This window comes from Gordionus sp. m RMFG-2023, chromosome 1 (genome assembly GCF_954871325.1).
Source record: "Gordionus sp. m RMFG-2023 chromosome 1, tfGorSpeb1-WG-v2, whole genome shotgun sequence".
NCBI classification, from domain to species: domain Eukaryota; kingdom Metazoa; phylum Nematomorpha; class Gordioida; order Chordodea; family Parachordodidae; genus Gordionus; species Gordionus sp. m RMFG-2023.
The window spans coordinates 70739430-70754493 of NC_088775.1; the positions used below are offsets into that span (position 1 = coordinate 70739430).

The window sequence follows — 15064 nt, forward strand, 5'->3', positions numbered from 1 at the left end:
TATATAGTTCCATATTGTTTTTTTAAATGATGGTCACCAGAACTCCAAATGATAAATATTTTTACGGTGAATTCTTAAACTAAATATAAGATTAATTTTAATAAAAAATTTGTATCTGTTATTTCAACTAAATTAAGTTTTTTCTGGGCACCGAACCTGAATTCCAACCTGGTTCAGATATTTTTTGCAAATAAACTCGAACCCTTTTTTAATAGGGTCACAGCATGTAACAACCTATGTATCTTTATTTGAATAAAAAGTAAAAACCATAATAAAATAATTGACTATATTTTGTGAATCATTTCATAGGTAAAGAAAATATGAAGAGTAAATGAATATTAACCTTAATATAGCATCCTCCATTGTGAATATGAATTCGAAAAAAAATTGATATGTAATAAATAAATGATTATATTTTGAAGTGAATTGTGATTGTGAATATGAATTCGAAAAAAAAATTTATGATGTGTAATAAATGATTATTTTGAAGTGAATTGTGATTGATATTATGTTATTTTAATTTTTAACTATTAATACTTTTTGAATCCTTTTGCCGCCTGGCTGGCATCTTAAAATTTGAGTTTTATTTTTTTTAATATTAATAACTTCCGTTTTTTACATATTTTTTTTTCTCATAATAGCATAACTTTCAATTGTATTTCCCTCCCTTTCCTTTTTTTCCCCAAAAGAAATTAAAAATAAAAATATTATTTGTTTCCATCTTTTTTTTCAAAAGTTGAAATCATAATTTTCATCTATTTCTATAAAAATCTATCATGTTTTCTTTCCAAGATGTCACAAATCATGTTATCTACTAAATTATAAAGTATCAAAGCTACCAACCGATTTATCAATTCTCATATTTTGAGATTGCCCTATATTGCTTAGAATTAAAACAGAAATAATGCTAAAAAAAATCCTCAAACGTCGAGAATAAATACTCAACTTTCAGAAAATACTGAATATAATTTTTTAGAAATATTTCCGTTATTTTAGCGGCAGAATTATTTTTGAAAATTTAAACAAAAATTATTTGGGAATTTTTTTCCGGTATATTTAATTTAAAACTTAAAAAATGGGTGTATTTGCATCTAGATCCATTTAAAAAGTGTATTTTAACAACTCTGGGGATCATATATATAAAATAATAGTTTGTATAATTCTTTATAAATTTGATAATATATAAAATATTTTTAAATATAGAATCGGCTCAAACGGCTTAATGAGCCGCACTAGTCTGAGCCGTTTTTTACGACTACGGCTCGAGTTCAGGGTCAATAAAACTCGACTAATTAACTATACTACCCTGAACCGGATTCAGAGATTTTTCACTGAACTCTCACCCGAACCCATTTTTTACAAGGGGGGTTTACAACTCTGATATATATTGATGAAATTTATTCGATATTCTAGAAATATTGGATAATTATGATTATCCTATATAATTTCTTAATACAATAAGGCAAAATTTATTAAACGCATTCAAAAATATTAATTTTATATTTTATAATAAAAAAATTAAAAATATTTAATAGAATATGGCGAAATTTATTAAACACATTCAAAAATAATTTTTTATATTTTATAATAAAAAAATTAAAAATATTTAATAAAATATGGCGAAATTTAATAAACACATTCAAAAATATTATTTTTAAATTTTATAATAAAAAATTTAAAGACGCCATCTAGCGGATAGAATATTATTTCTTTTACTTTAATAAATAAAAAATGTTATGAGCAATTTTAATTTTATAAAAGTATTGAAGCTAAAATATCTAATAGATAATTTTTTACACCTGTCCAAACCTTTATCTTATTTATAAACTAATTAATTCTTAATTAATATTAGGAAAGTGAAAACCCACTGGAAAATGTTTGGAAATTTAATACATAAATATAAGCCGAGCGATATTTAGTAATAAAAAATTTTTTATGTAATTAACCGAGCGTAATTTAAATAATAAATGATTTATTATGTGGTTAGCCACATTTCCCAATCGAGCGATATTTACTAGCCGAGCGATATTTAGTAATAAATGATTTATTATGTGGTTAGCCGAGCGATCTTTCCCAGTTAAACGATATTTAGTTAAATAATTTATCATGTGGTTTGTCGAGCGACATTTACTAGCCGAGCGATATTTAGTAATAAATGATTTATTATGTGGTTAGCCGAGTGATATTTTCTAGCTGAGCGATATTTTCAGCCGAGCGATAAATAGACCCACCCAAAATAAGTTAAAAATGATACATGAAAAAAGTGTTTAAAAAAGTTTCGGTATAATATTATATTTTCGCAAGGTCTAAAAGTCGAAAGGCTGCATGATACGAAAGGCTAAAAAATAATATTGAAAATAAAAATAATAAAGAAAATGATTAATGTGTAATTCTAATTTGATTGATTTATTGCTTTTTTTACGAGAAAAATATTATAATATTATAATAAAAATGGAAATTTTAAGATCTTTTCAATTTTTTTATTAATTCTTTGAAATAAATTGCGGTTTTAATTTTATTAATTTTTAATTTATATTTTTAATTAAATTATATTTATTTATTTAAAAAAAATGGAATATAATATATTAAAAAAATGGAAATTTTAAGATCTTTTCAATTTTTTTATTAATTCTTTGAAATAAATTGCGGTTTTAATTTTATTTAAATTTATATTTTTAATAATTTATATTTTTAATTAAATTATATTTATTTATTTAAAAAAAATGGAATATAATATATTAAAAAAATGGAAATTTTAAGATCTTTTCAATTTTTTTATTAATTCTTTGAAATAAATTGCGGTTTTAATTTTATTAATTTTTAATTTATATTTTTAATTAAATTATATTTGGTTATTTTAAAAAAATGGATTATAATATTTCAATTTTTTTATTAATTCTTTGAAATAAATTGCGATTTTAATTTTATTTAATTTCATTAATTTTTAATTTATATTTTTAATTAAATTATATTTGGTTATTTAAAAATAAAAAAATTTTTAAAATTATATGTATATTCTATTTAAGTTTTTTTCAAAACTAAATTGATAGTAAGTATAACGATATTGTGAGTACTGGATTAGGGAAAAGGCTAACATCTTAAACGCAATTTTGAATATTTTTATATCATTCTACTCAGAATTAAATTTCCTATCCAATTATGCTTAGATGTATTTTTTTACGTTTCCGGTTCAAAAAATAACATTTTTGTCGCGAAAACGTTCGAAAGGAAAAGGCTAACATCTTAAGTTTAATTTTATAAATTTTTATATCATTGAACTCAGAATTAAATTTCCTATCTAAATATGCTTTGATGTATTTTTTTACGTTATCGGTTCAAAAAATAAATTTTAATAATTTTTTTGTGGTATAAACGTTGGAAGGGAAAAGGCTAACATCTTAAACGCAATTTCGAATATTTTTATATCATTCTACTCAGAATTAAATTTCCTATCCAATTATGCTTAGATGTATTTTTTTACGTTTCCGGTTCAAAAAATAACATTTTTGTCGCGAAAACGTTCGAAGGGAAAAGGCTAACATCTTAAGTTTAATTTTATAAATTTTTATATCATTGAACTCAGAATTAAATTTCCTATCTAAATATGCTTTGATGTATTTTTTTACGTTATCGGTTCAAAAAATAAATTTTAATAATTTTTTTGTGGTATAAACGTTGGAAGGGAAAAGGCTAACATCTTAAACGCAATTTTGAATATTTTTATATCATTCTACTCAGAATTAAATTTCCTATCCAATTATGCTTAGATGTATTTTTTTACGTTTCCGGTTCAAAAAATAACATTTTTGTCGCGAAAACGTTCGAAAAGAAATTAATTTTATGAATTTTTATATCATTGAACTCAGAATTAAATTTCCTATCTAAATATGCTTTGATGTATTTTTTTACGTTATCGGTTCAAAAAATAAATTTAAAAAATTTTTTTGTGGTAAAAACGTTGGAAGCGAAAAGGCTAACATCTTAAACGCAATTTTGAATATTTTTATATCATTCTACTCAGAATTAAATTTCCTATCCAATTACGCTTTGATGTATTTTTTTACGTTATCGGTTCAAAAAATAAATTTTAATAATTTTTTTCTGGTAAAAACGTTGGAAGGGAAAAGACTAACATCTTAAACGCAATTTTAGGTATTTTTATATCATTCTACTCAGAATTAAATTTCCTATCCAAATATGCTTAGATGTATTTTTTTACGTTGTTCGAAGGGAAAAGGCTAACATCTTAAGTTTAATTTTATAAATTTTTATATCTCAACGAGTCGGCGCTCAATATCCTGCATGACATCGATGTCGAGGGCTTACCCCCAATCGATCAAGCTATACCCTGGATGATGGTGTCGACGCCCCTCCGATTGGATGATGAAGTTGATATGCCCAACATCTCCAACTTGGATATCATGGCAGAGGAATTCGACCTAGCAATTTTTTATGATACTCTAATTCTATCTAACGTGGAGGATGCGATCACCTCAGATAATCTATTAGCCAACGAGGAACGCATCACAGGCCCCGAGGAACGTACCCTCCCCCCCCCCCCCCACCTCAATAACACAGACATATACATATATATTATTCATACCGGCGCTTTTATATTTAGCAATTAGTTTATATTAGATAATAATCAATAAAATTATACGCAAAATAACGCTTAACGGTTGATAATATCTCATTTTAATTATATAGCTGATAAGCTTATTAACATAACCTTAGCTTAAGAGTAATAACTCAAAAACTGTGGTGCCCCAATAGGCGGCCCACAATTATAATCCATTTTTTTATAATAACCAAATATAATTTAATTAAAAATATAAATTAAAAATTAATAAAATTAAATAAAATTAAAACCGCAATTTATTTCAAAGAATTAATAAAAAAATTGAAAAGATCTTAAAATTTCCATTTTTTTAATATATTATATTCCATTTTTTTTAAATAAATAAATATAATTTAATTAAAAATATAAATTAAAAATTAATAAAATTAAATAAAATTAAAACCGCAATTTATTTCAAAGAATTAATAAAAAAATTGAAAAGATCTTAAAATTTCCATTTTTTTAATATATTATAATGTAATGTTATTATAATATTTTTCTCGTAAAAAAAGCAATAAATCAATCAAATTACACATTAATCATTTTCTTTGTTATTTTTATTTTCAATATTATTTTTTAGCCTTTCGTATCATGCAGCCTTTCGACTTATAGACCTACCCTAAAAAAAATAACAAAAAAAATAACATAAAAAAATAACAAAAATAAAATAAAAATAATATACCCCCGAGAGTGGCAGTAACCAAATATTTTTATTCTTATAATTATCGTCTAGCTGGCACCAAAGGGGAGGGGAATAATTTTATTTTTTTGGATATAAAATTCATTGTTTTTTAAATAATTTTTTTTTACCAAGGCGGAGGGGATGGGGGGAAGGGGTATTTTTATTTTAATTTAAGAAAAGATATTAATTTTTAGAATATACTGATATAATAAAAAGATTAATTTTAAGAATAGTATTGTAATTGTAAAATTTTAAATCAGAGACCTTTAGAGGTACCATTTGCAAGGTCCTGCCGGGATTTTTTTTAAAAAAATTGGAGTTGGGCTGGGTTTGGCCGAATATTTTTTAAGAAAATTCGGTCAGGGTCGGGTGGGCCTTAGAAATTTTTTTATATAAATTTATCAATTTTATGATTAATTTTTTATGTAAAATATAAATATTTTATTTTATTTATAGAAACTAGATACCATATAATAAATATCGTTTAATTAGAGAAATTATATAAACCAATTTCTGTATTTAAATTAATTTGAGTCGGGTCAGTAAATTTTTTTTAAAAAAATTTTGTTCCGTCCGGGGTAGACTTTTTTAAAAATATTTCGGGGGGGGGCGGGCCTGAAAAATTAGGCCCGGTGCAGATCACTAATTCAAAGCTATTATTTAAATATTTTGTTATACAATATTATAACCTTAAATTACATAATTATAAAATAGTATAGGGGAGACTAGGGTTAGGTAAACCCCGGGGCTTGGAAAACGATTTAATCTCATTTTAAAATTAAATAAACCAGAAGGTTAAAATTTTATCCTAATATAGTTTTCATTAATAAATGATTGCTAAAAATTTAATTTAGAAATAAAATTTTGTGAAATTTTCAAAAGATTTTTACATGACAGAATTTTAATTTTTATTAAAATATATAATAATTTATATATTTTAAATTTTATTGAAAAGTTTATAAACTCTTCTATAATTTGAATAAGTTTTATGAGTATTCATGAAATCTAGATATTATTTCAATCATGATGTGTCAGCGAGGTTTGCTAAGCCATCACGTCAATTATGGCAGTTAGTAATAAAGGGCGTAGGCTTAAGTCAGCTCGTTTCAGCAAAAAAGTTGAAAAATAAATATTATGACAATTGTCATTTTTCTATGGTACATCTTCACTGAAATTTTATTAACATCTTTACAATACATATTTTTACCTATTTGTTTTAAAATAATTCAGGAAGGTTAAAAAATAACGATTATGACAATTGTCACTCTTCTATGGTACATCTTCACTGAAATTTTATTTTAACATCTTTACAATATATATTCTTACCTATTTACTTCCAAAAAGTTCAAAAATAACGATTATGACAATTGTGACTTTTCTGTGGTATCTAAAATTTTAACTTAACATGTTTACAATATATATTTTTACCTATTTGCTTTGGAAAAATTCAAAAAAGTTCAAAAATAACGATTATGAAAATTGTCACTTTTCTATGGTACATCTTCACTGACATTTTATTTTAACATCTTTACAATATATATTTTTACCTATTTACTTTAAAAAAAGTTAAAAAATAACTATTATGACAATTGTCACTTTTCTATGGTACATCTTCACTGAAATTTTATTTTAACATCTTTACAATATATATTCTTACCTATTTATTTTAAAAAAATTCAAAAAAGTTAAAAAATAACGATTATGACAATTGTCACTTTTCTATGGTAAATCTTCACTGAAATTTTTTTAAATATCTTTACAATAGATATTTTTACCTATTTGCTTTGGAAAAATTCAAAAAAGTTAAAAAATAACGATTGTGACAATTGTCACTTCTCTATGGTACATCTTCACTGAAATTTTTTTAAATATCTTTACAATAGATATTTTTACCTATTTGCTTTGAAAAAATTCAAAAAAGTTAAAAAATAACGATTGTGACAATTGTCACTTTTCTATGGTACATCTTCACTGAAATTTTATTTTAACATCTTTACAATATATAATTTTTACCTATTTACTTTAAAAAAATTCAAAAAAGTTAAAAAATAACGATTTTGACAATTGTCACTTTTCTATGGTACATCTTCACTGAAATTTTATTTTAACATCTTTACAATATAAATTTTTACATATTTACTTTAAAAAAATTTAAAAAAGTTAAAAAATAACGATTATGACGATTGTCACTTCTCTATGGTACATCTTCACTGAAATTTTATTTTAACATCTTTACAATATTTATTTTTACTTTTTTACTTTAAAAAAATTCCAAAAAGTTAAAAAATAACGATTATTACATAGATCAACTTATTCGACTAAATTAGTTGTTTTAGTCGACTATATTAGCCTTTTTAGTCGACTATATTAGTCGTTTTAGTCGACTATATTAGTCGTTTTAGTCGACTATATTAGTCGTTTTAGTCGACTATATTATTTGTTTTAGTCCACTATATTAGTCGTTATAGTCGACTATATTAGTCGTTTTAGTCAACTAAATTAGTCGTTTTAGTCGACTAATAGACTTAGTCGTTTTAGTCGACTAAATTAGTTTTAATCGACTATATTAGTCGTTTTAGTCGACTATATTAGTCGTTATAGTTGACTATATTAGTCGTTTTAGTCAACTAAATTAGTCGTTTTAGTCGACTAATAGACTAATTTAATCGCTAAAGTTTTTGTCGATTTCCATGACTACAACTATTAGTCGTAGTCGAAAGAACTCGACTAATTAACAATACTACTTATTCATATCAAAATTAGTAAAAATTAGCCTAACTCTTAAAAATAAAAGGGGGAAATTGCTTGAAAAGTAAAGAGATTTTTAGTATTCAAGAGTTTTGCATTGTAATATAACGCTATAATTAGTTACGTCAACTATCAAAAATTGATTAAAGAACAATATATATATATCAGTTTTTAATTTCTCCTTATATTTATTCGCCAGAATACATTGTAGGAATACCTAGTGCACCTCGTCAATTTGGAAGTTACCTAAAAGAAACGCTCCGATCTATCTTTATAGCTTTGTCAAGAGAACAATTAAATGATCTAAAGGTCATCATATTGCTATCCGGGGTAAGATGACTCTCTAGTATTTTTAGGGAATAATTTGTAAATTAAATTATAATAAAATATCTTAGCAAAAAAAATAAATAAAAAATGAGCCTCTGAAAGTAAAATAGTTAAATTCATCTTGGCAGACACAATATAATAACATATTTAATTTAATAATAATTTTTTTAGCAAAAGAGTGGTTAAATAATAATGGTTAGGTGGTTAAATAAAGGCTGCACATCATGACGCTCTTTGAAGTTGTCATTATTAAATAAAATAGATTTAAATTGCGATTTTATTCAATTTTTTTTGGTTATTATTTTAAATAATTTTAAGTTTTTCTTATTATATAAAATAAAAACCTTTTATTACTAAATTTTGTATCCCCTTTTCCTAAACCTTCTGTCGGTGACAATGAGATAATATATAATCTATATTATCCTGTTTTAACTTGACTTACAGGGTTTCCCATTCAAAAAAATAAAAGTCCAATCAAAAAAGGAAAAGTGTCATTCATAAAAGGAAAAGGGTCAATCATAAAAGGAAAAGGTTCGATCAAAAAAGGAAAAGTCCCAAAGGTTTAGGAAAAAGTCCGATAAAAAAAAGAAAAAGTGTCAAACAAAAATGGAAAAGATTCAATCAAAAAAGGAAAAGTGTCAAACAAAAATGATAAGGTCCAATCAATAAAGGAAAAATGTCAATTAAAAAAGGAAAATTCCCATTCAAAAAAGAAAATTATAAATTTTTTTTCTTCTCAATTTTTCTTAAATTTTTATTTATTTTTATTATTCCTTCTTATTTTATTTCTAACTTTTTGCGATTTCTTTACTTTATTTTTCTTACTATATCTTTTCTCAATTTATTTTTCTTATAGTATTATATTTATGATCTTAATCCATCTACCGTGATTAGTTGATAGGCTCAAGATGGCTGGGAATATATGCAGCTGTTAATCCTCGATTAATGACGTGATTAATTAATGTATGGCGCGGGTGTCTTGGCTAAATATACAATTTAGGCTATCTTTGAATAAACTGGACACTTGCATTTGATACACAAATGCGGCTGTACGATGTCACCTCCTAGACGTTAACTGATGGCAACTCTCAATTGTTCAACTGATAAGAGAATGGAAGTGATCTGGCCATTTATGACCGTCAAGTCTGTCAGCTGATTGAAGGAGTTGTATACAATCCAAGGGTGGGTTGACTGATAAAGTTGTTTGGAAGTTGAGTATTAAAAGTCTGGATAGATTTTATGAGTGATAATTGATGGAAAGAAGCGTTAGGCGGTATATTGGCCTCCCATTTTTTGGTTGAGTTAAATAATAACCGGTCGACGTGACATACGAAGCCTAAGATCATAAAGTTTATTTATCTGAATGATAAAAATGATGATGAAGATAAAAAGTGTGGAAAGAAGCCGAAACCACCTGATTTAGAAGAAAATTACTGATGAGGCGACTCCAATTGAATGGGGTTAATTCAATGTTTAAAATTTTTTGAATTTATCTTGAATTTTGGATAAAAAATCGGAAGTAAGATAAACGTAATATATACGTATTAAAAATAGATATTGAAGTGCTGGTAAATGGCATAGGATATGTTCTATTTTGTAAAGGCTTTTGAAAATATTGTGTTAAAATTCTTCGGACAGGGTAATAATGCCTAACGGAAAACCTAATAGGGTTAAATTTTCTCAAGCGATTATTTTTTAGCCTACTAAATTAGGAGGTTGGTTGTTTAAAAACATAATTCTGTTTTATTAATATTAAATCCGAGGTCTAAAGCAAGGGAATTAGTTTTCAAATATCGTAAAGCAGTAAATATATTAACTGAAGGACCACATATGGTACCCTCGTCTAATTACCACAAATTTAGGTTTAAATTAGATGATGAATTTCAAGCAGGGATCCTAACCTTTATTTATAACAATTCAGTTTGGTTACGATTCAGTATGTAAACAATTATAATGGTTATGGTTCGGTTACGTTTTTAAGAAAAAATTTATAAAGTTTCGGTTCAGCTAATTGTAAAGATTTATTAAGGTTTGATATTTTTTTTGAAATTATTTTTATTGTAGCAACACCATCATATAATGATTTTAATTATAAATATTATTTATTAAAATTTTGCCATCACCTAGGTTAATTTATTGTTTATTTATAAAATGGATGTAATTAATTTATTTTTATTATAAGTATCTATGAATAATATATAAAACAACACGTGGATAATTTAAAAGTATCGTAATATAGATTGTAGAAAGTATATTTAAAAGTATCGTAATATAGATTGTAGAAAGAATATACACTTCAAATCAAGTTTTTATTCACTTTATTAATTGATAAAAATCATCACAAATTGAAAAATCCAATAATCATAATATAGTAAAAAAATATAATATTTTCTCCGTAATTTATTAATTTATAAAAGAATCTCTTTTTTTTAAATTTCAAAACTTTAATGATCCAAATATATCGAAAAATATACATTATATAATCTTCATTTTTTCCTTTTCATATAATAATAATAATTTTCCACCAATCAGATGTATACAATACATCTGATTGACGATTAACAAAATTAAATGTGAATACATGCTTTTAATGCATAACATACTAGGAAAGATAACAATATGATTTTAACGGTTTTCCTAAAAGCAAAGAAAATTCAATTATTAAATTTAAGGCAATGTTTATATGTAGCATCCACGTCGAGACAAAATTAAATAACAGAAGGGTGGATGAGGTTGATAGAGGAGGGCATACTATTTAATTACAACATAACAAAACATTTAGTTTTAAAATAAGGAGATTTATTTGTAACCGCAATCTTACGTATAAATAAATTTCTTGATTTATAAACTACTTATATGAAAAAAAGATTAAGTGTTGTTAATTAATGAGTTGTGCTCAGACCCAGGGTTTAGGTCTAAAAATTGCTAAACCAGCACTGAGCACGAATCCCGAAGAAAACCCCAGGGTTTAGACCCTTAATCCCCACGCGAACATGTATTTTCTTTGAAAAATATTACAAAACATTATTGAATTTATTATTATGTATAAATCAGGGACCTTAACCTTTATTTATAATGGTTCATTATGTAAAAAATTATAATGGTTACGGTTCTTAAGAAAAAATTTATAAAGTTTCGGTTTGGTTCAGCTAATTATAAAGGTTTTTAAAGGTTAATTACGGTTAGAAATTTTTTTCTAAATTATTTTTATTGATGCAACATCATCGTAATAAGTATATATGAATAATATATAAGAATCATAACTCTGAACGTATAAGTAATATATTTTTTAATATGAGTGAATTCATATTTGTTCGTTGTGAAGATAACACAAATTTTAGCCCAAAAATGCCCTTTTACAGAAATTATATTGCAGGAAACCCAAGTACTATAAGAGCAAGTTTATTTAATTCTAAATATTCAAATTTTTTGATTCCCAATTTATAAAAACTGATATATTTTAGATTAATAAATGCAACTAAATCAAAAATTGGTAATTTAGATATTTTACATACTAAAATATAGAAAATACGAATATGGCTCTAATAGTATAAGAAATAAATACAAAAAAAATATGAGGTCAAAGCAGATAAATATTGTAAAATTATGATATTGATCAACTAATTAGAATTCATCATTATGTAAAGTCACATCGTATGGATATTATTGGCTTAAGAATTTACAATCCCTCACACTTAAAAAATAATATAATAAACAGATTTGAACAATTTGCAGACTTACATTTCAAGACAACACAAAATCTATTTTTCATAATAAAGGGTATAACTACTAATGCTTTAAAATATACTCAAATGCCAAAATTATATAAATAATATATAAAATTATAACCTTCACAGAGCTATATAATCACTATGTGGGTTGAATCTTTTTCTCATGATATTAACGACTCCAATATAAGTGCAAACCTTACTTGTGGCAGAACAAAAATGAGCAAGGCTATCACAAGTGTTTTAGTATCTGAATCCTAGAGGTCAATTCTAGACGATTTGAAAGATGGGCATCCATATGCAATTCTAACAGATGCATCTAATAAGGGAAATATTAAAACATTTCCTCCGATCCTTCGCTATTTCAACAAAAATAACAACATTTCAATAAAACTGTTAAAATTTTTTCCTCGGATAGTGAAAAATCCAACAATGTAGCTAGCCACATAATGGTAAATATAGCTGATTCAGGGTTATCAATGATTTGCATGTCAGCTTTCTGCGCTGATAATGCCTTTGTAAATTTTGGCAAAAACCAAAGTTACCGAATTGAGGCAGCACAATAATGAATTAATACCAATTGGCTGTATATGCCATATACTACATAATTCTTGCAAAAAGGCAATGAATGTACTATCTGTGGATGTCGAAATAATTAAGATGATATGTTTTAACGAATTTAGTTCATCAACTAAAAGTTAATGAATTAAAAGAGTTGGTGAAGTGGTCTGACTTGGAATGGTGTGAGTTGTTGCGATATATACCTATCAGGTGGTTGTCATTAATATCTGCCATCGATAGAATTTTAAAATTTTACAAACCCTTAAAAAAATACTTCTTAAATATAGATTTTTAAAGCTATCCAAAATTTTGAAAAATTTTTTCGAGTATGAAATGGCAGAAGCATATTTGGGATTCGTTTCACATGTAGGAAATCTACTTCATGGAGTTAATATTCAGTTGCAATCAGAATATTCTTTATTAAAAAAGATTCACAAAATCATGCTACAGCTCTGTTCATCTCTAAAGTTAAAATTGATAATAAATTTTATGACGCTATTGCTAAAAATATTATATTAAAATGTTCAAATAATGAAGCAGTTATTTTTATTAAGAAAATTTTAGAATATTTACAATCAAAATTTGATTTTAATAACTCTATTTACAAATGTATAAATATTATGACCTTGAAACAGAAACCATCAATTGATGGTTTTTATAATTTAATAAATATATTAAAAATACTGAAAGACAGTTTGAGGAGATTGTAATTCTCTTTATTTTTTATGATTTGCCAAAATACTTAAAGTTAGATGGTCTAAAAGCAGAGGAAAAATAGGTAGAATTTTTTCGTAATAACGATAAATCTCCATGGATACAATAGCGGAGAATCAAGGGAAATATTTTAATATTTCCCTTATTAGATGCATCTGTTAGAATTGCATATGTATGCCCATCTTTCAAAACGTCAAGAATTGACCTCCTGGATTTAGGTCCTAAAACATTGATAGCCTTGCTCATTTTTGTTCTACAAGTATAGTTTTCATATGGGGAAAAGATTCTACCAACATTGTGATGATAAGTATCTCTTTGAATGTTGTACTACAAGATAAGTGATTACAATTGCCGCAACTGTAGTTGCATCTGTATTATTTCTTATTTTTGGAGTACCTTATAATGTATTTAAACGTGATACGTGATAATTAAGCGCCTATCCCTATAATGTTATACACACACACGGTAGATTTTCAATTGCGGTCGTTTTGCGGAACATTCGCATAAAATGTATTTATAATTGTAAAATTAAAATCGTTTTTTTTATAAAATATTATCTTGTTTACATTCTTGTTAATAATATATTTTAATAAATCAAGATGTTATTTTATTTTGAAAATTAGTTACCGACTTTGTATTTATATAAACTAATTATAAAAAATAATAGGCGGAATATTAAGTCAATTCAGCCCGCAAAATTTTTTTTTTAGCAATTTTTATATTTCTACCGCAATTTTCGTATTTCTCCCGCATAATACCAAATTTCTCCCGCATAATACCAAATTTCTCCCGCAATTTGAAAATTTTGACCTGGCAACCCTGTATGGGAATAATGATCTTTTATCAAACTACTCATGGGTAGATGGGATATTATACTTAAATTAATTAAATAAATGCAACTAAATCAAAAATCTACAAATTGGTTATTGATTTATTTTACCTATTAAATAGAAAAAATAGGAATGCAAGAAGCAGTTAAAAGATTTTGGATTTAAGTCATAGTGAAAAAAATTAATGCATACTTCTTATGGATATTAAACAAGTATTTTGATCATTTAATAATTATAAATAACGACGCAGATATGGTAAATGGAAAAAAATGTTAAAAAAATATAAAATTATTTATTTTATTTTGGTTGAACCCGGTTCAAACCAATTTGACTTTTTATAAAGGTTCTTTTTACTCCTTCAAAAAATTATAGCGGTTCGGTTAAGATACAGATATATAATGGTTTATCGGTTCTTTATAGTTCAGTCCGGATTCCTGATTTCAAGGTACTATAAAAGAGGTCCTAATGGATCCTCTTATTGTATATTTTCTAAGGACAAATTTTAAATGGTCCATATGTGAGATGCTTGAATACTATAGGAATTTGATAAATTTAGAGTATCCGGGAAAATCTTCGTATAAAAAAAAGGCTATATCTAGTGGAGGTTTTCGATTGAAATTCTTAGTGTATGCGCCGCAATTTCCTAATAACCATTTATCCCAAAACCTAGTTGACAGGATTCTAAAATATTGACGGCATCATATTTGATGTCGATGATTATTATGACGATTAGTCTGCGGAAAAAGGAGCTTACAGTGGGACGCATTCCACAGAAAAACTTAGTTAAAACAATTAAATATATTCTAAAGAGAATTTGATGAGTTTTACATTACGGGATGTCCTTGTTAATTATGTT

General features: G+C 25.5%; 1 protein-coding gene across 4 annotated transcripts in view; it reads left to right on the forward strand.

The window, feature by feature from the left end:
- Positions 1 to 15064, forward strand: part of LOC135931319 (alpha-1,3-mannosyl-glycoprotein 4-beta-N-acetylglucosaminyltransferase A-like) — a 110326-nt gene that overhangs the window by 35817 nt on the left and 59445 nt on the right. For all 4 annotated transcript variants that reach the window (XM_065468352.1, XM_065468349.1, XM_065468351.1 and 1 more), the window contains exon 3: positions 8248 to 8378. In XM_065468352.1, the coding sequence (XP_065324424.1) occupies positions 8248 to 8378 (131 nt within the window). The remainder of the gene's footprint in view (positions 1 to 8247; positions 8379 to 15064) is intronic.